The sequence below is a fragment of the Columba livia genome, chromosome 5 (assembly GCF_036013475.1).
Source record: "Columba livia isolate bColLiv1 breed racing homer chromosome 5, bColLiv1.pat.W.v2, whole genome shotgun sequence".
Taxonomy (NCBI): domain Eukaryota; kingdom Metazoa; phylum Chordata; class Aves; order Columbiformes; family Columbidae; genus Columba; species Columba livia.
This window is the reverse complement of record NC_088606.1, coordinates 59,110,369-59,136,220: the sequence shown is the minus strand read 5'-3', so window position 1 is coordinate 59,136,220 and position 25,852 is coordinate 59,110,369. Positions and strand designations below refer to the sequence as shown.

Sequence of the window (25,852 nt, the reverse complement as noted above, 5' to 3'; positions counted from 1 at the left end):
TCCTGGGAAGTGAGGTGGTCAGTGGCTTTGATCCACGCCTTTGCTTTTTATTCTAGCAGTTGTGGGGAATCGAACAGCCACCTTTCAAGCCCTCAAATGGCACGCATTGCCTGAGCAGAGAAAAGCAGAATGAAGGTCCAATCTCATGACTGCACTGAAATTCAGTATATGGGAGGAACTAACAAAACAAACAATCATCTTTGTCCACGTTGTGCAAGTTTGAGTCAATCTGATTTTAAGTGTACATAATTACAGATGGAAGATCTCCATCTGCCATGGTATATGTTCATTTCTATCTAAAAAAAACCTAGCAATATCCATAAGATTTTGTTAAAGGCCTCTCACTCGTGCCCCTGTGGCATCAGGTCTATCAGTGCCCTGAGATATCCTCACAATCAAAATGGATTATCTTCAGCAACCCATCACCCTCGTGAGGTAAAAAGCTTTCTTTCAAGTGACAGAAATACAGTCTCTCATCTTAGGGAATACCTTTCCAAATAAATGCTTAAGGAGTTTCTAAGTACATTTGAATAATATATTTCTTCCCAAAGTAAACAATGCAATAAGCAGGCATAGAGAACACCTTTGTGAAAGCCATTACACATTATTTTCATCTAAATCTTAATTTTACCTTTGAAAAATCTCTATCTATCCGATTGATAACTATTTAAATAAACTAGAGATTCTTAATAACATGAATCAAGACATAAAATAAAACCTGTCCTGAAGACACAGGTTTTTTCTTTTGATAGTGCAGATACCATCCTGCCTGCCTGACCTTGCAATTTTGGTATGATAACCGCTGCAATTGTTCGCATGGGGAGGTATTAATACAGCAGGATTAAGCTTCTCTTTTCGTTTTTGTCCAGCCAATTTAGCAGCTGAGAACAAGAAAGACCATGTACCACATTATTTCTGTGGTGCAATCAAGCCTGCAGCCCAACTGTACAGCTGCCTGCACACTTGAGTAGCTCTAGTCTCAAGACCGTACCTCGCTGAATAGAGTCATTGTAATCCCATGCGATTATGTGCTTGTGTAAAGGTAGACAGGAAACAACTGTTCAGCTTGACATTGGATCAAACCAAGCGGACAGAGTTCCTTCCTGACCAAAACAAGCACAGGTTCTGCTTACAGCACTTGGCAGAGTCTGAGAGGTAGCATCTGTTAATTAATTTTTATGCTAATGGCAGTACAAAACTGTTTCAGAGAAATTTAGCTGCCCTCATGATTTCTCTGCTTAATCACTAAGGGTATTCTCCATACAAACATGTTTAGAACTGAAGGGTTTTCCAGTGAAATAACATCTTGGAACTCAATCAATAATAATTCAACGAAATTTCTGGATAAAGTTGGGGGCATAGTGCATAACACAGTGCGACTATCCCTCCCTTTTAAGAAAGGCTGTAAAATCCTACCTGAGTCTCCAGCTCAGTAACCTCCAAATTCAATTTATTCAGATGCTTGTTCACAAAGGTGATGAGAGTCTGAAATATGAAACAATGTAGTGAAGGCTTATTCAGCAGGGCAGCATGTTCAGTGCATGCAGCATGAACTCCACTCAGAAGAGAAACTGCATGAGTCAGGAGACTGCAACACACTTCACCCCCCGAGGATGAAGAATATGAAGAACAGAAATAAAATGAACATGATATACATAAATAAAAATACACTGTTAAAATATATTAATTCTTAAAAAAACTTGTAGCAGACTATAGGGAAGTGGGTAACGACTCCACTCAAATCTGACAGCAGCCAAACTAGCCTAGGTCAGACCCCTGGCAGTTGTGAACTGGATACCTCTTTGGCATCAGTACACTCAAGCTACCAGCTGGCTTCCATACACTTTGTGAGAACTACTTTTTCATGGGAACTTTAATAGCTGCATGTTGTTCTGTGTTCCAAAGTTAAGTTCATGCTGCTAAATATTAATAAAAAGTAACATTACAATAATTAATTTGCATATTTGTTTAAGCATAAAGCCTAATTGTATTTAATGTATGCAAACTATGACAATTATATATATACATATACACTCATGACACGTACAAACAGACACATGCAAGCATGCACATGCACAGCTTATGTATTTTTAAAATAAAAACCTTCCAACCTTTTTCACCACATTGAGTTTGTCTGGAGCATGGTCAAATAAAGTATCGAATGCATCTCTTTCTGAAAAACATTCAGAGATGTTAATAGACTGAGCAGCAGTTGTCCAAATGCAGAATAAACACTTACTAAGGCACATACTCACTTAAGACAACACACTCAGCAAAAGGTTTCAATATAGTCTCTTTGTATTCCAAGTACGTGTATTTTGCATACTGCTCTCTTTCTAGAAGCTGCTAGTAACTTATTATCTATTATTTACAAAAAGCATAATTTTCAAGTATGATTTGGATTACCTAATAACAAACAGCCAGATATCAGGAGCTAAGTAACCAAATAATTTTGTTTGGAAGAACGTGAGTTTACATCTAGAGTCACTACATCTACAGAGGAAGATTTTCCCCATGGGCCACTGATACATGGTAGTGTGGTATACTATTAAGCACCTCGAGCAAGCTTATGATTACACAGCTGCAACACAATTCTTAGTATGGATGTTTCTGGGCCATTTTGATTTGCAGATTAGGACTTTATCAGCAGGACGGGCAACCTAGGGTAGCATGACTGGAGTGCTCCTGTAGTCACCTTCTGAAGAAAACAGGAAAAAAAAAGGCACCAGAATATTTTCTGAGCAATTTCCATTTTGACAATCACCCGAATGATAGCAAATGACTCCACAAAAAGCTACATTCACATTCCTCGATAAATGCAAAGGCAGACTTTATACAAACTAAGACTGCTCGGAGTTATCGTGGGCAAACAGGTCGTGCACGCAGCCTGTTAAATCAGCTGTGAGGCAGCCACTGAAATAACACAAGAGGCAAATGCTAAATTCTTGGTGGGATCCACCTGAGCTCTTCAGATGAGTGTTTTCTGCTGGCCAGTCTCAATACCAGCAGTAAGACATACAAGGCACAGGAACTCGCATGCTGTTTAGGCCTGCTGAATAATGACTCAAAGTCATTAAAGTGTACGTAGGTAATGTATGCAAGAACACCAGCAAATTCACCAGCAGCTTTATGATAGGGCATCATTCCATATTATGCTGGCAACTTATGACCATTAAGACTATTACAGTAATGTTCTGGAGGTTAGACCACAAAGCACCTGCAAATTAACATGTGCTGAAAAGCAATGAAAAGTGTTTTAAAGATGGTCAAACTGATTTTAATGCTGCTTTCCTTTTCTTAACTGACACAATAGCCTGCGGTGCATATATTTATATATTTGCCAGGACAACTTGAAATCTTCTACTTCCTTGCAATTTGACCAAAGTCACCACCTACTGCAGAACTAATGTTTACTTGGGCTGCCTCAAGAAAAAGATAATAATTAAATTAACTTACCATGCCTTCCTGATAATGCCCTATAAAAAACCAAACCAAAACAAAACACAGAGTTACACATAATTCACTTGCAGACATTGTGCTACAAAAGAAAATAGCATACATGGCCAGATCTTTAGCTTGGTGAAAAGTGCAGTAGATCCATAGAATTAAGAAAACCTTAATCAAGCTACTCAGCTGAGAATGTGGATTAGTCTGGAGTCCATCAGTAGATCATCTCCTGCCTTCACTAAAGTGTCATGGGAGGCCAGATCTCAGACTTCCTACTATTGAGCCAAACCAACACACGTTGCCCGAGTGAAGGCGGCTTTTTCACGTCGATTTTGTGAAAACTTTTCCCTTTGCTTTTAAAGATGCATTTACCACACCAACTACAATATAATTCCAGCCAAAACAGTGCTATGACTGGGTTCCTAAGAACTGCAGCATTTTGCTCCAGTTGATCCCTCATGTAATTATTAAAGGTAAACAAACACACAAAGATTAAGAAGAAGTCAATAATAGGTTGGGCTCCTCTCCATTCTATTGGAAACTAGGATATTCTATCATTGCTCTCTGTTGGTTTGGAATAATTTTTCTGTCATAAATTGTTCATTGAGATGACATGTACAGGAATTACTACCATCATTTTACATCCTCAAAGTCCAAACACCTAAAAATAGTCGTATCACATTCCTTTTTGAAAAAAACTAGTTCTCTATCAAATAAACAGCAACATAAAAGAATGAAGCATATTTTTGTTTGTTTCAAGGACATTTGACTAAAATAAGAAATCTAATAAATACAGAAATAAATTAATAGTAGACAAATACAAAACAGAGATTTTGTGTATCTTCACTCTGTCTTCTGTTTTATCCTGGTCTCCTGCTTTTAGTTTCCCAGCTCTGTATTTCCTCACCCTTTTGTATTTTTAGATACATGTTTTCAGCTCTGGAAAAGGCTAAAATACAGTCACTGGCTGATGCATCATCTTCCCTGGAACCCCAATACCAAAATCTAAATATCAGCAAATGTTTCAATTTCTGAGACACATCTGTGTTCAATTACTGAACTGTTGGCAAAAGTGGTGTTGACATACTCAGTGTTACCAGTTATTTCCTCTTGGATTTGTCGAGACTGGAGGATTCCTTCTCGTTTCTGGAAAAAATAAAAAAATGACATTTTTCTCGGTAAAGCTTAATGCTTAGGGTACAGTAAAATATTTATTTGTGATCCACAAACATAATTAGATAAGAAACCTGAAAATAAGAATTTTTAAACAAACTTAGAGTAATATATTATTTCAGCTTGTAAGTATTTCAGAAAACTCTTTTGTACTTCAACAGGAAACTTGAAACTCCACCTGTAGAAGGAAGTATTTCTTTTCCTTTCTCCATTGTTCTTAATTCACTTTTCTTTTAAAGGCCCCAATTCAGCAAGACATTTGAAACACCTAAACACATATGTAAGTATTTTAGTAGAGGTGTATCTAGGTGAGCTGAATTAAGCCTTGTATTTCAATGAGCAGTTTTGGCAGATGGTGCCCATACTTCTCTTTTGCAAAAATCTTGCTCCCAGGCTATCTGTTCTTTCTGCCCTGTTCATATACTTTTTATTTTCTCAGTGGTTTCCTTTTCTGACTTCTCTGCACACAAGGAGCTCCATTTGCTTGTGATGGAAAATCAAACTGGTGGACAATCCATTCACAGACCCTAGTCATCTCAGTGTTAATATATGCAATGACTCCAATGTTCTGCAGATGCAAAGAGCCTTTTGTACATGGCGGTGAGTGGCCTGTGTCTAGAAGCTGCACACAAAATGGCAGAAGCCAACTCAAATGGTTGCTATTTGAGTCAGCTGGAAAATGCAGGAGTTTAAAAATCTGACATTGTTTCCAGGATGCTGATCACAGTCATCTGGTGGCGGTGTAAATACCGCACATATGTTTTGCCTCTCTTTGTGTTCTCTCTGTTAATTCTATTCCCTGGAATTAGCAAAATTTTGCAATACAGAAAGAAAAGTCAGGCAAATGCTGACGACTGCATGTAAAGTCTAGACATTAGGCAATTATTCATGATTCTTCCCTCCCTGTCATACAAGGAAATGAGAAAAATAAATTTATGCTAGTCTTAGACTTGCCTTCTGTGTGGAGAAAAGGAGAGAATAACCTTTTGTAAAAGTCCCTCATGGCATGTGAACTGCGGCTGCTGCTCCTCCCTGCCTTGGAGAAGGCAGCCACGGCTCCCTGAAGCAGTCCTTGGTGTCTGATGTGCTGAGGATTTGGCCAGGCTTGAGTCTATTACTTCTATACTGCATTACTAAAATATATGAGGATCAAACTTTCTGCAAGAAAGCAACACATGGCACCCTTTGGGTCACTCCAAACCGGCACTTGGGGGAATCTGAACTGTCCTTTTAGCTACATTATAGTTTCAGGGGTCTACCATTATATTTTTTAAAGCCCTGTTACTAAATATCTTGCACACCATTAAAAATGCATTCAAGGAGGACCTTTGAACATTAGAAAGACAGAGTGTAGTCCAGCGTGTTACATATTGAAAGAGGGGGCACAGAAAAGCTGACGAGACATCCTCTGTCACACACCCTGAAGGTCTTAAGAAAAATGACATAATTGAGGACTAACTTCACTTCCAGCTTGTGTAGACAGCAACGAGAATTTGCATTTGACATTACAACCTAGTTCATGCTACCTCAAGTTAGAATTCCAGTCTGTTTGGGATTTTTGTTTATTGTTATTTTTGCTTCAGGGTGAAACTTTATTTCCTCCTGCTGGTGACTCTGACATGCCAGCGATGCCTTCTGGAGCAAAACCCCGTCACTCTTGTCTCCTAGAGAATGTGAGCATCATAGCAATGGCAACTGTACTTCCCAGTGCCCAGTCCAGAGATACAGGAGAAAAAAAATGCTTCTAATAGTCTATCTTCCCTTTGCAAACATGCAAAAATAGCCTAAAACATATTCCAGTACAGATATAAAACTCATTTCCCTTTTTCATAAACTGCAATTAATTAAATAGGAATTCTGCACCTTGATCCAATTGTTGACCAAAAAAAGACATCAAGCCCTAGTTTTGTGCCTGGCATCTGATCACTAAAATTAATGGAATTTCCACACTGCCCAAATACAACATCGATCTGCTGAACGCTTATTTGACCAGCACATGTCAAGACAGACTTTCCTATGCTTTTGATTTGTAAAAAAAAAGGTGAAAAAAATCTCAATGGCAACTCTCAGAAGGGACTTTAGAAACACTAGCCTAAGCATCTTCTCTGTGATGGCTGCTTCCCATACATGTGTTGCACTTTAAAATCTCTCCACCTCTATTGACCCTAACACTGATGTCATCTGATGTGAAGTTTGTTTTATACTAGACAGAGAATGACACAATATTCCTGAAAATACAACTAAGTGCTACTGAGAACTGAAAGACTGCCCAGTAATGTTCCTTAAAGACAACAGTGGCTATAACTGAAATAACAAATTATAAAAATTAACATCTACTATTTGAAAGTCACTGAGAAATGAGGTATGAATGAAGATTTCCCGTTAAAAAGCAAATCTGGATGTACATTCCAGTGACCACAGAAGATGTTATTCGGACAGCCTTGGCATTTTCTTCCCTCACAGCTGAAAGACTCCACTAAAGACCATGAAAGATCTTCCTATTCATTTATCATTTTAAATTGCAAACTACCCCTAGACCAAAAAAATACATCTGAAATTTGGGTAATCTGTCCGGAAATGGAAAGGGTCTCTTCATCTTTCTTCACACCAGCTATATGCCAGCAGTTCCATGCAACCGAGGGCCAACTGCTCAATTTCACACACCAAGTCCCACTCTGAAAACTTTCCCACTATTTGAATGGCTTTTGCATATGTATTGTTGCTATTCCATTTATCTGGAGGATCATGTTTTATAATTGTTCGATCCAAAATAAAATGCAGAACTATTCTGGAGCTTGAAAGAACAAATACATTTGTCACAGGTTCAAAAAAAGACTTCTTGGTAACATGGAGGCAACGCTGCTCGGAAACATTTCAGACCTTCCCAGGCGGTGGGACCGATGATCTCAGACTAAGCTTGTGATGTACACCTTCTTCTAATCTCATTCATTTCCTAATTTTGATTAACAGGAGTTTATGCACCCAAGAATTGCTGACCCAGTGTTCAGAACAGGCTGAAGCCATTCTCATACTCTCTGACTTACATTTCTTGCACACAAACAATCTGTCATTTAACCATTTGTGGATGGCATAAATTAGTAATTTTTTAAAAAGGGCAAAATTATGGCAAGATCCAGCCCTCCATAAAAGCTCTCACTTGCTTCAGTAGAAATGATCAAACAAAGTCCGGGCTTTGTTCAAAGTTAATTCTATTAGTATGAAAGGAAAAGAAAATAATATAACAAAATAGCTACAAAAGGCCCAACTACCACATTTTTTCCCACATCAGCTTAAAACCCAGATTTTGTATTACTCTCATTGCCAACAGCCAAAGGAAACAAGCTTTCTTAAGCGCTGCGGTGATTACCTGTTGGGCATGAGCACATTTTTTGTTTCATAAGTATCTTTGTTTCTATTTCAATACACCACATCCAGCCAACGGAGCAACCCTCACATTTTGTGTGTTTCTAAACCCAACAGAATTTTGACATGAATGAAGGTAGTCTTCATTACAGACCTTATAAAAGTACTTTGTTCTTTTACTTCTCTTTCTCTCTACTTTTCTCTTTATCAAACTGTTTAGAGAAGAATTTTAAAGTAGCTACCACACAGCTGGTTAAGCTTCCCTAGGCATGACCTTACTTCACAGACTGTACGAGGGTTTAGAGCATGAGGCGCACAAGTTTGAACACTAAATTAGGCTTTAGGATCTGCTGACTGTTGATTAAAACTTTCATTGAGTTCAAAGCGTACACGATGATTTATACAGAACCAATCCCACAGGACATGAAAGACAGATTTAAAAAATAAAAATAAAAAACCCACTCACCATAAAATAAAAATGAAAAATGTCTCCAACACAATTACAGTAAGAATACTGGCCTCCGCCCTCTGTTAATAGGAATCAGCATAGCCTTGGAGTTCTACTGACTGGCTTTCACCAAGGACTGGTGAAGTCTTCTGCAACACTACTTGGATTTTATTCTGGTGCAACTGCTTTCTCTGCAATTCTCTGGCGCCTGAGCTACAGCTGTGTAGCTAAGAGGCAAAGCAGTGAGCCAGATTCTCCCACTGCTTATTGTTTTTAAATTGGTTTATCTGTACTGACTTCAGTGGATTTGCTGTTGAACTACATTAGCCTATTAAACAAGAGTACAATTACATCCATTGATTTCAACAGGAATTTTGTCTGGACGTATGGAGTGACAGCAGAATGCAAGATCTGGGTCTTTATTTTAGGACTATGTTCTGTTCCTGGTTTAGTTTCTCATCCCAAAGATGCCCTCACTGCTGCGCTCCTGACTTCTTACACTGTTTTTGGTAGAACTTTGAGATAAAGCAGTGTAATTAACGTATTTGTAATAGCCAAAGGCAAGTACTTGAAAATTATGTTATGTTGCCTTAAACACATAAATGCAGACTTGCTGGGGTTCTCTTTCACTGTCTGTAGAGAAGCCCATGAAGCAGAATCTGAGAGTCTATGAGTCATTATCAGGCGTCAGTGACACATCTACCAGAGACTCTCCTTCAGATTTCTCCCCAAATTACAAAACTTGTCTGATCCGAATGCTGGAAAAAGGAGCGGTTACTTTCTCAGATCTGTCCCACAGATTTTCAGTCACTCAAAACTTGAGCAATAGCTCTTTGCACCAGATATGTCAGTGTAACAACAATTAAAACACATAAATACAGTTACAGTGTGAAAAATAAAAGGCGAAGTTAATTGGAAAGAAAGAAAAGCGGATTAAACGGGAAGAGGCCAAATAAGATAGAGCAAGCACAAGTCCAACTGAAAGAAAAACGATCAACAGAATAACATTAAGAGTTTGGATGGATGAGGCTCTACTAAGGAGACTGACCGATACAAAAGATTTAGTTGATGGGGTTTTTTTGCATGCTTATGAGAAAGCCAACACTGTAATCAGACTAAATTAGCATGCACGAGGCTGAAAAAGAATATTTAGTCACCTAACATGAATCTGAGTGTAATAAACAATGACAATTCATCATTCAGTGCCAAGAATGATTTGAATCTCTACACAAGAAGACTGTCAAAAATGGCAAAAATAGTAATTCCAGAGATCATATTGGGTGATAAACAAATTCCAACAATAATAATGCTTCATATATTTTTAATGTCAGAGTCTGGCCACTTCACAATCAAAATAAGATATTCTGAGCTACAGCTCAATCTGGGAAAGCAATTCTGCCTTTTTCTGGTTGAAGCACTGTCAGCAGGAAAGATGCACGTGTGCTTCTTGTCAGCCAAAGAGACACACACACACACACACCCGCTCAAACAGAAAATCCAGATGTACTTTTCAAGAAACCCCTCAGTGGATCTCACACCACCGCCAGGAGCTGTTTAACACCTCTCTTACCTGCACAACGACAACCTGAATGGACACGTGGTCTGGGAGTCTGATTGGTGCTCGAAAATACTGCGATAACGCAACTAGAAGATGAAGTATTGCTACGAGACTTTTAGCATGAACAGCTGAAATAGATATTAAAAGCACAAGTCACAAACTGCAAAGTAACTAGGGCACATATTTTTACTTTTGAGGATGCAGGGATTATGGGACTCTTTTCCTCTTGCCACTTGGAGCCAGGGGCACTTTGAAGGCACCTCGTGTTTCCTGGTCTCCTCCTGCTCAACGGGTCATGCGAATGCAGCCCAGTCAGTAATATGCGTCAGCAGCAAAGTGTTGGTTTTTGCAACACGTCTGAATGCCATAGGCTTGTGTAGATGGAAATCTAAAGCTAATCCAAAAGCCAGATTTCATGTACGGCAGTTTAAGTGCTGTCTCTGCATTCTCCTTGCGTCTCCTTTATTCCCTTTATTTCAAAAAGGATTTATGGACTATCAGAAAGATATTTTTGTACTCATAACATGCACTTATTCATTTTTAAGTGTCACAATGTCTGCAGGATGATAAACGAGCCTATTTTGGCAGAAGCCTTAAGCAATAACTTACGAAACTCATTGACTGAAACATTCCTCATGAAGTTCTTATAGTTCTTGTTATTGAAGCTTTTTCACAGCAGGTTTCATATGGGTAGTTAACACTAATACGACTTACAAGATATCAAAAGCCATACTGTAGGAAATCCTTAATCAAGTATCAAAGCATTGTCATGAAAGTGAATCACTTCTAATTCTTATCATTGCCTTTCTTCTTCTTCTTCTTCTTGCATTTTGTTTTTGCATTCATAATCTTCCCCAGAGTAGTATTCCTAAATTATATTTGATAGCTACAGTACAGTGCACTTAAGTTTTTTGTACTTGAATTAACCAATAACTACTACCTTACTTCACTGGTAAAGCAGGATCGGTCACTAAAATATCCTTCTTCACTATCTTCCAATGCAAGTCCCAACCATAGAGATACCCATTCATATAAAATGTAGCATTGCTGTCAAATTTTGTTGGGGTGCCAGTGATCATGGCTGAGGTCCTTTAGCAGAACACTAAAAAGATGTCTGTCTGCCCAGCACCGGTGTGTGCTACAGCTGGCTCCAGCTGCTGCTGTCTCTACTTTAGCTCTAAAACACATGTAAAACATTAAATTAAACCTAGAAGTTAAATTGTCAGACCACTCCAAACACCCTTCCTCCAGCTGCACAACAGAGAATGGAAAAACCTGAGGGGAAGTTGAAGAGAGATGAGGATAGAAAACTCAGTGGGACCACACAAAAGGGAACGTCAGAGATGCCTAATGTTCATTCTTCTTCCCTCGAGCTATTTCTCTCTCTCTCACTAATTTGTTGTGAATGGAACGGGGTACAAAACAGCTCAGCTTAAGACAGCTACAGGAGACAGGGAAACTGCTACATACTGGTCAAGGTATTCACCAGTGTGAAATGATTTTGGATACCAAACTTAAACCAGATTAAGAGGCCTAATTTTCTAAACTGGATGATAGCCTGCTTTCTGCAACACACATGCACTAAAATGTCTTGTGTTGGGCCACGGAGGGCATTTCTACTAGATGTGACTACGTTCATTTTTAATGCAATAAAACAGGTGCAGTCCTAACCTTGATGGGAGCTTTGTACTCAAAAGCCGTGGTTCAGATTTAGCTTTAAATGGTCAGAAATATTATTCATATCTATGTCGCAAATTTCACACAAAGAGTCCTAGTACCTAAGTCCCCTTCTGCCTATCTACTACATTTATGCAGGTACTTGCCAATACAGCAAACCAATTAATTTAGTAACAGAAAACTTAAGGTAGTATGCATATGGACTTAAGAGCAGAAATATCCTACTTTGACAGACTCTGAAAAGACAGTTTATATAAACTGGAGGTTGAGTACCAGTAAAGAGGGCAGAGTGTACCACATCTGGAAGTGCTGTGCAGAGCAGCTCCTACCATAAATACCAAGTTTCAGCCTCCCCTTATCACTGAATATTTCAGAATTCCAGATAGCAGCTATAAACTCTCGGCTGTCAAAAGATGAGACCAGCATGGAAAACACACAACTTACAATCAACGTTCCATTTAATGTTTCTTGGAGGGAGTTTTAGGGTTTCATTGATCTTTTCGAGCACTGTCTGTAGCTTCTGTTTCTGAGCAATTTCAGACTGAGTAACTTCAGCAACATTCAGCTTCTCACTTTCGAGTTTCTCTGAAGTGATAATAGAAGAAAAAAACAGAAGAAAAACCATTGTCAACTACATGAAGAACACAAAGACATTCCATGCACCAAGATGTTCATTCAAAAGACATTAGATTTTCTAGTTTTAAAATTATCTGGGTTTCCTTTCAGGGCCACTTTTCCCCACACTTCTGAAATCCTACAGTTCACAACTTCCCTTTTTTTAAACATTGCAAAGGGGAAGGCCAAGTATTAATGAGAGCCACATTACTGGCTAACAAGTATTTGCTGCAACTCTCTTTAGGGAACACCAGACTCAGAGGTAAAGCCCAATTACTTCTACTGCTACTGCGTAAACGGTATTCTCCATGCAAGGGGCTTGTACAGCAGCCCATCGAACCTAGGAAACAGATACCAACTTTAAGAAGATTTGTTTCATCAGTCTCAGCCTCACGGTTTCTCCCTCAGACTCGGGAGACTCAGGCCGGTTTGTGATAAAAGCGAAGTGACACCATATTCATAGAGGTGGAGGATGCACGCAAGAAACGTGAACAAGTATTTCTGGAGGTATGAAAACAACTAAAACCTTGGGCAATTTCTTTCTATTAAACCAAAATTTGCAGTAGGTTTTAAAATACCTTATGAATTGGTTTGTTAGTGATTAGTATGGATTGCTAGGTATATACATACACGGCTTAGTGTTTACTATTAAACAGTAAGCAAAGGAAATTTAGCAGTAAAAGCTCTGATAACAACACCAGAAACAAAATGCCTTGTCACCTATCAATTTACTTCTATGAAATAATATCTTACTAAGAGACATCTTATGTGATAAGAGCTGACCTTGCTCTCATCAAAGCCAACTGAAATTCTTCCCAAAAAGAGTGAGCCTGAGCACCAGCCTATAAACCCTGTCAAAGGGACTGCGATCTCCTTAAGTTTCTTGCGCCTCCACAGAGGTCAGTCTGTGCATAGTCCCACAACAAGACCAAAGTCTTTAGCACAGACCTGATCCGCATGGAATTAAGGGTAATGGAAAAGATTCCACTGAAATCAATAAGTGCTGGATCAGTATACGCACATTTAGAGTCAGGCAGTATCTGATACGCATGGTTTGGATTTTGAGTGAAGTCACTGGAGGTCTGCCCATGAGAATCAAATTGCTCAGTCTGGGGCATATCCAGTCTGTCACAATATATTCAATAGCTTAACCATTCATAGAAGGGAATAGTCTGCGTAGTCTTTATTAGAAGTGCTCACATGATGTTTCAAGATGCATTTAAGATACTGAAAAGAAATTTACTGGAGACTTTATGAGCTGTAATAACTAAGAAAATGGCTTCCAAGCCAACAGTTTAAAAAGTACATGCCAGCCCTGCATTAGCAGTTCCTTTTCTCTATCTGCTTCTCAGCTGAAGCTCAGTTTGCAGTCCACTGGGTACCATTATCTCAGCTACGTTAAAAGCCAGACATCAAATCAGAAAGGAATTCCAACTTTCCAGAGGAACTTCGCAATGTGAATAAACTACAGTATGGAACCAGCAGAGATTAAAAACATCCACTGTTGTACTGAAAATACCTTTGCCTTCAAACTTACTTTCCACTTGTAACACGGTTAAGTTTCTACAGCACATATGCAGAGAATAAATTTAATTGAAGTGAATACTGTTGCCAAGACAAGAACCCTCCCTTTCTAGCACCCCAGGTAGGCTTTATGCTGTTCTCATCAACTGCAGAGTACCACACATTGCACTGGAGCTACAAGAATTGTGCATACAGCCTATAGCTCAAGGGTCTCATAATACAACGCTATTTTTATATCACTTAGTGGCATAAATGTAAGATGATATCAAGGCTCCTAAGTAGGAACAAGTGATCCACTTACTGACAAAGTGCCCCAACAGCATGCACATATATTTTTTCTTACCAAATAATTTCTGCAATACTTGTCCATCATACAGGTCTTCAGCCAAGTCTTTCACAATAATCCTCTCTCCTACCAACACATCATTAATCCAGTCAATTAATACCTATATGGGAAACACAAATTTGGCAGTATTATACACTATTCATTTGCAATTTAAAACACATGTCATTTTGTACAATGACGAAAATATTTAGCAGAAAGAATATTGAAGCTGCAATGGCTCAAAATACAATCCATCGGAAATACCACCAGAAGAAAATAAGGACGACTTAGGAATGACTCTTTTAAGATGGCTGCGTCAATGCAACACAAGATCTAGACAAATACCAGACTGATGTAGTACCTTCGGGAGTGAAATCTGTCCCTTGTTTGCAGTAGTATTTTAACATTTTATGGTGAATTAAAAGGTGTTGAAGTCGATTCTAATGAAGCTTTCTGCTAAAATTCTAACCCCCAAAATCACCAGGACTACAAGAGAAGTCAGTTGATCTTAGATTGGGGGTTTTATGGGACTAAGAATCTGGACTTGGCATTTTAATCCAAATTCTGAAGTCACTCTATGCCACACCTAGAGAAAGATACTGCAACAAACAACCTGTCCATCTCACTGGGATGTGTGAACCATGTGGTTTCATTTAATTAAAATCTAAACAGTGCTTTGAAATGTTCAACTGAAAGAAGCAGGGACAGCATTAAAAAATAGTTTCACTTTCCTGGAAGTGTTTACATGCTTTTCATTACCTTCATTAGTTCTTGTAATTTTGGGTCATTTCTTGAATTTGGATCAACCATTGTTCGAACTTCATTTTCCTCTGGAAGGTTTAAAAGAAAGATATTAGAAACTATTACAGGCATGACACTTTATTTTACATCAAGCTTTTATGTTGAGATGTAAAATTGTCGTGAATTACCTAGCATAGTGTCCTCAGGGTCTAGTTCGAATGGAATTGGACTGAGAGGTAAGTTAATGGCATTCATTCCTTCTTCCTGTAATTCAGATACTAGGAAATAAAAAAGAGAAACTTGGTCAAATTTCAATTCAATTTACTTACTGTTTCACTCTTACTAAAAGTAGCATTAATTGTCTTAATTTCTTTATAAGACCATAACTCTATTAGATAAGACACTAGGTGTAATTATAGCAACAAAATACAGCTAACAAAAATGGGAGGCCCAGCCAACAAACCTTCACTTGTAGGAGTAGAATTTTTGTGGATAATGGTACTAGAACCAATGTGATCTCCGCAAATACTTTCCAGGATATGGCTCACTGTCCTCAAATTTTAAAAGTCTCACTCGCATTTTAATGGTCCTGCCCTTTTAACACTAACGAATTGTTTTAGCTGAGGGAAATGATTATGGCTTTCAGCTATGTTGCCCTTGCTCTGGAGATGCTTCATGTTTATCTGCTTGAGAAGGGCTGGGTCTGGCTATATTCCCACATGGGAGCTGCCAGACTGACAAACTATTTAGGACTGAAGGTCCAGTCACAGCACACAGCTACTGCCGATGTTCAGGTCAGAGACCAGCTTGAGCAGCCTGGGGGATGCTTCTGGCTTGTATTCTTGGCCTTTCTTTAGCAGAAACCACAGCAGCAGGACACAGGAGTAAGGTGATGAACCCTCAAAAGTACTGCTTTAGTGTGGAGACAGTGTGTCCAGACATGGGGTGAGAAAGAACTTGGACACAGGAATGGGGAAGTAATCCAAGATCCCATAGTTTGAAGATACCCACCACTGTTAGGAAATATGAACAAGATCTTACTCAGCCAAAGTTCCCTAATGCTGCAAAATCAATGCTCTTGTAATACATGCTCTGAGAATGGAGAAATCTGGAGAAGTGTAAAAGCAGCCCTGCCACTAGTTCTGTACAGGTTCTGCACCTGGTACAGTGCAGAGCAACTTCATTCTTCAGGGTAACCTAAAGTTTACCCATTTGCAAAGACAAAACCCCTTCCTTCACTGCCCAAACATGCCTCCATAGCAGAAGAGAATACACACAAGCCAGTACACTAATCCTACCGCTATGGAAGAACAGGCCACACTGTGCAGGGAGGGTACCCACTGTGGTGATCAGAAAAGTTTGTATCTTGCTTTGTAACCAACAGATCAGTGCAAACCTGATTTACCAAACCAGTAAGAGGCTTGCTGTCTTATGAATGACAAATAATGTTTTATGAATGATACGTGTACAGACCTTTAATAGAACTGGCTGTTAGCACAACTGTTCCAGTCAGAGTTTGAACTTAAATAACTTAATTCAACCACCCTACATGTACCCTAAAGATTCCGGTGGCTGTATAGGCCTTCTGACACAAACTAAAATACATGATGAATGTGCAGATGCAAGATTCACCATCTAACATTTCAGATTTGCTACCTGAAGCTTTCCTCAAGTTTATTTTAAAAACTACAGAAAAAAAAAACTAGAGAAAGCAGAAAAGTAGGAAGTGACACTAGAAATCTTGTGTTCTTGCCCCTGGCCCCACGACTGCCTTGTAAGTTAGCTTTTGAAAACAGTTTTACCTCTCTGCCTTAAGTTCCTGTGTGCTATGTTTCACGTGAACACTGTGATAATTAGTCAGCTGGTGTGATAACAGCACTTAAAGCTTTCCAAATATTTTCTGCAATTTGTGAAATGTTTTGTGCTCTGCCACATGAAATGCCTGTGCACAGTTCAAGAGTCTGTTTAGCTGTACTCAGCCAGCTAAGACTCATAGTAATAATGGCTGTTAGAATGCTTATTACTTTTAATTGTACAACAATAACTTTGAAAAATCCACTACCTTCAATACTGAAACAGTAACTTCATTCCATACACTCAGCCTGCTTGTGTATCTGTAAAATGCAAATACTGAGCAGCTCTAAAGAGTCATAAAATAATGTTGACAATAATAGTTCCCTTGATTGTTGTATATCCTCTAAAACTGATGGCTTAGAGCAATGGACCAAATTAATCCCTCATGTAACTCCATTGAGTTCTGAGGAGTTATAGTATAGATGAATTTGGCCTAGCATGTACAATCTCAGGAACTGTTTACACTTAATGGCAATTTTTTGAACTGCTAGCACTCCTTAGAGAAAATCATTGTTGCTTTTATTAACCTCTTTGATTTTTTTTCCATCTTGGTTCAAAATGGTTATGGGCATAAAAATGTCAGTGGCTAGAAAATTTCCATGTGGAGGTCCTTCTGTTCTGAAATGTTTAGTTCATGGAAGACTTACTCACAAATGTTACTAAGCAGAAAACTTTTTTCACATCAATCCCAAGAGGGAGCACAGTAAATAAAATCAGTTCAAGCCAACTTGCTCCACTGGGCTCTCCTATCCCAAAGGGCTGGATGCTACGCTTGAGCAAGACACACTGGAGGAAGCAGTCAGCTCATTTTCCTGGGGAAGGACTGTGAGGAAAAGCTTTTGGCTCCTTGCTCCGGGGAGCAACCCACTGGCAGAGCTCGCTGATGCTTCTCAGGGACACGGAGTGGACCTTTCAAGGCTGAATGTTTTGGAAGGCATTCTTTAGCAGACCCACTGAACCTCCCCATATTTGTCCTCCAACGTGCAGAACTATTACAATTGACTTTTAATAACATGACCTTCATCATATTATCAGTTTCTGAAAATAAAACAAACCAAACAAAAACCCACCATATCTTCGCATGGAAGTGGAACATAAAATACAAACAAAATAATAATAAATATTCATGATAAACTAATGCATCATCTGTTCTGGAATGCATTGCAAGTGTTATTGTACAGCAGAAGAGAGGTCCTGTTTTGCTGTATGCAGGTATACACAAGTGGTGCTCTTGTTCCCACAAGCAGCTCACCTGAATCACACACATTTCCCACACCTGCCCAAACCACCTGCAGAACTGACCCAGATGATCCAAAGATCCCAGATGGATCCAGTTTGCCAGAGAGGACAGGTCCTCCTCAGCCACTTTGTTCTGCAGCACAACCCCTGCCCAAAGTTGGGATTAGTCCTGTAACAAAGACTCCTCCTGCCCTCTACAAGCAGAAAACATGATGGAGAAACCCTGAGCCTGATAGCATCTTTTTCATTTCTTTCCCAATACTGAAGACAAAAGATTTAACTACAGATTAATACTACTACTAAAAGGAGCGCATAAGAACACATGCATTATATCAAGTTGTATGTAAAGGGAAAATGTACTATGTAGTATAGCCTTACTTTCTAAGAATTTCCATCAAAAAAGTTCCATGACAAACCACTATTATACACTTAGGTGTCTACAGAGGAACCACAAAATGAGATTGAGGTTAAGAGTTTGCATACCACAGTTTCAGCAGAGGAATCCATTTTTCAGCTGCTTTTCATTAATTTGTTTTAATTAATTTTCATGAAAATCACTACAGCAATTTAGTAGTTTAGTAAAAAAAAAGTCCACAGGTTTGAGACATTTTTTGCAGCAGCTGAAATTAAAATAAAATCATCTAATTTATTGAAATACTTTGAGGAATGACTTGGGGCATCAGCAAGACCTCCACTCTGAGTTTTGCAGCGCACAGACCCGGGAAGGGAGCAGAGGCCATGGCTGCAGCAGTTCATCTGTACCAGCCCCGGTGCCAGACCGGTGCCCTGGGAGCTGTGGCCGTGCCTCTGAAGGACAGTATCCACAGACTTGCCTGCTTGACACCGGGCATGCTTGGCCACCGGACCACCCCAGCATTTACAGTTAAAACACCTTTCTGCTGCAGCCCAGATACAGCCCAGTGTGGCAGCTACCGTGGGGCTTGTTCTCATTGTGCTAATATTAACATGATTAAGGGCTTTATCCTTTTGGATGGGAGAGGAAAATTCAGGCCTCCATGGTTTTTTTTTTTTTACAGTCATCATGCTGAGTGGAACTGGGGTTGAATGTACTTTTTAAAAAAGACCCTTCAAAACAACAGAGTTACACATGGGCCAGACAAATCTCCATGGACTGGCAATGTGAAAGTCCCAGTTTTAACTCTAGATAAAGAATAGACAGTTCTGCTCAGACTCCTGATTCAGCTCCACATGCCAAATTTGTTATGATGTAATCAAGTGCAACTCCACTGCTATCAGCTGTCAACAGACTTCCTCCTGTCACGCCAGCACCAAATTTGGCCCCAGAGCTGGGGAGCCCACAAACTTGTATCGACAGCAACTACAGCAGCTATTTTAAGCTGGATAGAGCTCTTACTGTTTTCAGTGCTCTAGGATTACAAGTTCATAAACCTATGCTATCAAATCCACACGGGTGCTCTGAGCCAGACTGTGTCCTTTGATGCGTGCATCCAACTGCCATCGAAACCGCTGGACGCCGAGCACATCTGAAAGTGGAGTACTGCCCATACGGTTTAAATTGGCTTAATTCCTCTAGTACATGCAGCCTGTCGCTCCACATTGTATTTATTAGACAGTTTCATTTGGGTTTTTTACTTGTTTATTTTGTGTGCTGAAGGCTTTTTGCTGCCCTGTTTAGTATTCAGGGCCTAATGTTATTCTGATTTGAATAAAACACATCTTTTTATTTAACTGAGCTCAGAAATGCCACATCACCCAATGCACTCTCTGTGGTTTAGATGTATTTTAGCATATCTATCCAAAGAATCATAAAATAAATACAGCAAGAGGTAGTGTTAAATGGTCTCTCCTCTGAGTGCTACAGCCATGACTCTCCATATAACTGATTCCATTCTTACAAAACTGAAATTACTCAAGGGATACAAAACTAATGGATCGATTCTGAAAGTCTGTGATTAACTAGAACTGAACCCTCACGTTGGAGTTGGAGGAGCACAGTGACACAATGCTTCCAACCCCACTCTTTCAAAACCAGGTGATTTAGATACATGCACATACACCTAAATAAATACATATATAAAACACTTCTGCAGTTCTTTAACTGCCTGCCTTTCTCCAATGTAAGGGCTTTCCAATCAAGGTCTTCTCTGCCATTTTTAAGATCGTAAATATTTTGGCTCGTTTGTGGTTTTGTTTGTTTATTTGTTTGTTTTATTTTTGGTGTTGGTCGTGGTTTTTTGTGGAAGCTGAGATTTGTTGACATTCGCTTGACTCCAGAAGTTAAAGCTTTCTATAGAAAGACAAAGGACAACGCACTTGATATCGTAAACTACGATGGTAGACAGCAGCTTTACATGCTGTGTCTCCATCTTAAGCTTCTCTTTGCTGGAACCAGCACAATGTGGACTAACTGCAGACATCACATCGCCAGAGTAACACTGGATATTTGTGTGTGTACACCCACAGGCAAACGCGCATGCTGGTTCTACATATGTTTATGTATGTAGCCAGAAATTACAGCCAGTTTAGAAAAATGCTGATTTTCAATACGAAATATCTTTACTGCTCTTGTATAAGACAGAGATGTTCACTCACTTATAGCTGAGCCAAATATAGATTGATAGTTTTTGGTTTCTTACTCTCTTGACTGGGTGCAAATTTCTGATAAATGCTCATGACCTTGATGAATTGCTTTCGTAACCACTTGTGCACAACAACAGCTTTACTTCTTCTACTGACTTGATAGTCTGCAATGCAGTGTAAATGGCTGTATCCACATAGATTTTAGTGGATTTATGCTCATTTATACCAGCTCACTGGCTCAGCGTGATTCCTGTTTCCCATCACATACTCCAGTCTTACACCCTGAAATAATTCCAGTGGAGTTTGTACTGGCAAATGAGAAAAGAGATCCAAACTACCTAAGATGGTCAGAATATGAGAGAAAAAACAGCAAAAGCATTTTCAAAGAGTCCTAGTTTAAGCTTTTACAGAATAATACTATTTAGTCAAGCAAACTTATGCAATTGCTTTTTGGGCCATCCATCCAAAATGTTTTTTTCTAATGTGTGTGTTTGTGCATCTTAAAAGCCCACAAAGGGAAAAGAAAATATTAATCTAAAATGGTACTGTCTAATTTTCTTGAGTACATAATTCATCCAATATGGATTCTGGCAGCTTAGCTTTAACTCTGAAACAAAAGAAATCCACACAAAAGACAATAAATCTGCATTACACATGGTACTAAAATGATCCAATGGATTTATAGATGTTTACAAGTTTGCAGAGTGTGACACAGCGTCCACCAGAAATTTGATATTCACAGCACAAAACATCATAAACATATGTCTGCAACTACAAAGGGGCTTTTTTATGTGGGGATCATTGTTAAAATTGTCTTCAGAACATAAACCTTAAGTTGTAAATGCTACTCCCCATTTATTCTCCAAGACATAACAAATGAGGAAAGAAAAGCAGAGATATGTTTGTAATTGAAAATGTTTCTCAGGAAATGATCTGTACAGGAACATCATTCTCATTCCATTAACTGCTGACTCCAAGCCAACCATTTGTAAAAGTAAATAAATATGCAAACTGGCTGACAACAATGTGCCTGCCTTGAATGTTACTGCATTAGTACCCAGTCTCCAAAAAGAATCTATTTTCTTTTCTCATTTCTCCATTAAACCAAACATGGCATACACACAAAAAGAACAGAAGAAATGGTGTTCACAAAAAAGAGTGGAAGAAATGCTATAATTTCATTTTGAGGTATGCAATACAAATTAAATGCTTATTGCCTTGAACTTTCTTTAAAGTCCAAAGCTACCCTGAAGTACCTCAGCGACTACCTTGCTGTTCCTTTCTTTATTTGCAATTAGCAGGGAAAAAAGCCCTCCATAGACTGACAGATCTCTGGTCTGAGTAGGCAAAAACCAACAAAACAGGGAGCAAACTCAGTCCTTTTAAAGAGTACATGTGACTTTCTCCCCCATGTCACAAGTAGCTTCATTAAGCCTTTCAGGCTTTCCCATTTCATTCGGGATGAAGGTTCTTTCCCAGAATTTCCCTGTAGTTTCTAAGAGGTAACAAGTGGTGCAGTGTCAAGCTAACTCAGATGCCAGTCATTCCATTCATTCCTTCAACACATCTTTTAAAATACATAAGCAGTCTCTGCAGATGTTTCGAAAAACCTGTCACCCTACAGGAGTGTTTAAAAAAATAACTGGGAAAAAAATAAAAAACAAAAACAAACAACAAAACAGCACAGTGTTTGGAACAAATACAGACAGGAGTTCAAATGACACTGATGTTTCCCCCACGGAAGAACAAAGGATGCATATGAGAAATGCTGGGACCATTCCAAGTTCTTATCAAAACGTTCTGAGCTGAATTTGATCCCAGCCTGAAAACTCAAACAGCCTCAGATATATCAGTAAGGTCCCTCTGCAAAAGGTATCTACAGGTTGTTAGCTGGTCTGCACATGGTATCCCTAAATGCAAAATGTTTTCTTGAAACAAATCCTTTGACAGCTAAGATTTCCAATTCATTGAGATATTTATTGTGAGGTCTCAGAACTGATTTACTGAGGTATCTCAGAACTGCATGGAGTGCTTGGGGCTACATAGAGACAAAAGGCAGAGCATCTGTATCCTCCTCAACAGTATTTCTTGAGTTATAAAAAATCTCCAGGTAGGAAAATCCAGAAGAGTCAGACAGACCTCTTGGTGCAGTGCTAACCCAAAGCAGGTGGAGGCAATTGTGCATCCTATGTGCTCACCACTTTGCTGCAACAGTTTGTTCCCCCAAATATTGTGGAGCAGAGAAGCTGATTTTATAGGACTGGCTTGCCTTGTTCTCTGAATCACCAACCAGCTCAGAGTAGCTATTCCAACATCAACAAGAGGCGTTCATGCAGAAAAGACAAAACCAAGGATCTGTTCCAATAAGTCTTTCCCAGCTCAACAAGTTCTAGCTATTCCTAAGAGAAAACCCAAAAATAGTTCTTAGGAATGTGAGGGCACACCAATAGCAAGTTGAGGATTTCCTGAATTTCTTGCTCTTTTCTTCTTGTGTATATAAGACTTGTTTTTGAAGAAGAAAAAAATTAAGTGTCAGATCCACTGCATCTCAATAACTTAGATGACTGCTTCTTCTTGGAAAAATTAGAAAAATGACTACATTTACTGGAAAATTAAAGTTCCTTTTCAGGGACTGCGAACTGCTTTGCGTATCACACAGGGCCACTATTTTCAAACTGTATTTCCTAAAGCTACTTGTGTTTTAGTATAAAAATCTGGTCATCTTCAAAGAATGACTTTGTGACAAAGGATCGAAAGATTTGTAGTTAAGTGCTCAAATATTTCTACATCCCAGAAAGAAGGAACGAAACCAAAACTAACTTAATATCTTCTGAGAGTTTCCCATGCTTCAAGAGCTTTCTTTCATATCAAAATCAACCAAGACAAAGTTTGAGGGTGACACCAAGGCTGGACAGGCAGCAAACACAAGGAAGATGTGATAAGGGTGACCCAAAGAAATTAAAATAATAATGGCTACAAATATGCAGATGTATTATTTATTTGCATAACTGGTGGCTTGCAATCTGTGCATCAATCCTGAGCATCTAGCCATGGTTCTCAGATTCAGTACAACAAATGAGAACTGACTTGCAACATCTAATGCTTCTCCCCTCCATTTTAAAGAGTTTCAGTTTCTTGTTATGTTTAATATTTGTGCCTAACGAAGAGATGGTTTCTAAAAGTGTCTACAGCGTGTCTTAGGGAACTGAAGCTTCTTGTCAAGGACAGAATCAGGATCTAATTTGGGAAGTGGGATATAAAGACAGGCCTTCAACATGGAAAAACTAAGCTGTGGCTTTGGCTGGATCAACAGAAACCCAGCTACATTCTTAAAGAAAATGGGCTGGATTTGGTGAAGAGCAGAAAAATGAAATCTTAAAATGGCAGCATACTGAAGAGTAAATGACCCTCTAAGGTTCTGCTGACCAATGTGGAGGTCAGCGTGCATTTAACAGCAAAAAAGCTTCAGGCATGGACTACTAAAGAATGGACAACAGAAAAGGCACACTTGTTCGCCTATCCTTATTTCATAGCAGTGTGCATAATCATCAGGATGCACATCTGAGGTGCAGAAGTCCTCTTATTCTTACCCAGCCACACAGTGTGAAGGGTCATTTCAGGGATGGAGAGGAACGAATGAGGGCTGTGGCAATCCCTGACTAGAGGGAGCGCTTCGGTCAGCTGGCACAAATCAGTGTGGGGTGATGAACAGTATGGCTGTGACATTCTCCTAAAACACATTTACACAAAAGTGTAAGATGCTGATGCAAGACAGGACCTTGGTAGCACTAATTGGAAACTATGTTTGGCTTAGGAAATCAAAGTTAGTTCTTGATTTGCACAGAAGATAAATCAACACTTTCCAGTCTAGGTTCTCAGATCCCTTAATCAGAATTAATTAGTTTAACATCCCACCAACAGAAGAAAATAACATTATCCCCATTCTGCAGCATAGAAAGTGATGCACATTTAGATTAAGGGATACATTTACATGTTTCCTGTCTGGAAACACAAATTGCACTTGTAAAATGCAAGCTAGGCACTTAAAAATACAGCCTTAAAATCCTACCTATAATATCATACTTAGCCTGATGTGGAATAGACAGAAATACCCATACCCCTTGTTTCCCAAACCCGTACTATTCCAAAGAGAACATCCTTATTTTCATATAACCAGTAGTGATTTTCATCCAGTGCCGTGTCTTGCCCTCCACGAGCACTGCCTGGTGCCCTGCTGTGCAGTCCTTATCTTGCTCGTTTCCCAACAGAACTCAAAGAGCTGCTCCAACTTCCAAACACACTGTCTTAAAAAAATTACCGTACTGAACTGTTCATCTGATTATGGTGTTCACATGTTTCTTTTCAGGAAACTAGTTGCAAGCAATGTAAGCATCCACCCTGCAAGGGTAACCCCACAGCTCTGAGCTGCACATGCATTGCAGCCCCCTTCTCCAAGAGATCTCAAACAAGCTGTAAGTTCAGAGCAGCACTTGCTACCACCTGTCAAGAGCTGTCAGACACTGGAAACACCTCTGTGTAAACTCCTACCTTTTAAACGCTTTTCATGGTTGGCTGTCTTTACCCATGTATCCATGTCAGCATGCAAAACATTCCTACCAAACAGCTGTGGCTGTATTTCCTACTTCGCAGCTGAACACACCAAAAATTGCAATTCAATCAGCCAAGTAAATAACCTTAAATGGGTTTTACTTCATAGCACTAACACATTCAAAGTTTTCCAGAAATAATCTGCAGACTCCAGTTGTTGATGTCATAAATGAGTTTACATTTATAATCCTACAAGAAAGTGTTTAGTACTACAAAATTTTCATTTTAATAAGCATGAATATTAAAACTTATCTACTGCATGATACATAGCCTGTTTGAAAATTTCTGTCTCAAGCATGCTTTTGACTACAAACGACAATTTTCCCCGAGTGGAAATTCAGCTGATAAGAATCACTGCTTTCACACTGGATCCAGTATTACTTAAGGACTGAATTTGTACCAAACTGAAGTTAAAAGAAACACATACTCTTATGAAACACCACTCAGATGAAACAGCTACTTCTATCTCAGTCATATTGCAGAAATATCTTCATGGAATAGCATTAAAAATTAACAAACTACTGTATTTCCTTCCTCTTTTACCCAGGAAAAACAGTCTAACAAGGGCAGGAAGAAATTAAACTCCCATTCTTATCTTCCATATAAGCCAAAAATAACTATCATTGCATAAATACAAGGTCAGAAAACAATACTCCTAATGTATCACAGAAATGAAGATGAAAACTAACTGAACAAGTAGGTCTAGTCTCTTACCTTT

The 25,852-nt window shown here is 39.1% G+C and overlaps 1 protein-coding gene across 5 annotated transcripts in view; it reads right to left on the bottom strand.

The window, feature by feature from the left end:
• The window catches only part of PARVA (parvin alpha), a 69,000-nt gene that overhangs the window by 9,552 nt on the left and 33,596 nt on the right, over nt 1-25,852 (bottom strand). For 4 of the 5 annotated variants that reach the window (XM_065065334.1, XM_065065335.1, XM_065065333.1 and 1 more), the window contains 9 exons: nt 15,060-15,149; nt 14,890-14,960; nt 14,149-14,251; nt 12,111-12,251; nt 10,002-10,117; nt 4,535-4,593; nt 3,457-3,476; nt 2,112-2,173; nt 1,417-1,485 (listed from right to left, as the gene is read on the bottom strand). In XM_065065334.1, the coding sequence (XP_064921406.1) occupies nt 1,417-1,485; nt 2,112-2,173; nt 3,457-3,476; nt 4,535-4,593; nt 10,002-10,117; nt 12,111-12,251; nt 14,149-14,251; nt 14,890-14,960; nt 15,060-15,149 (731 nt within the window). Of the gene's footprint in view, nt 1-1,416; nt 1,486-2,111; nt 2,174-3,456; nt 3,477-4,534; nt 4,594-10,001; nt 10,118-12,110; nt 12,252-14,148; nt 14,252-14,889; nt 14,961-15,059; nt 15,150-24,116; nt 24,268-25,852 lie in introns of those variants that run through there. The other variant, XM_065065332.1, reaches the window with a different exon arrangement.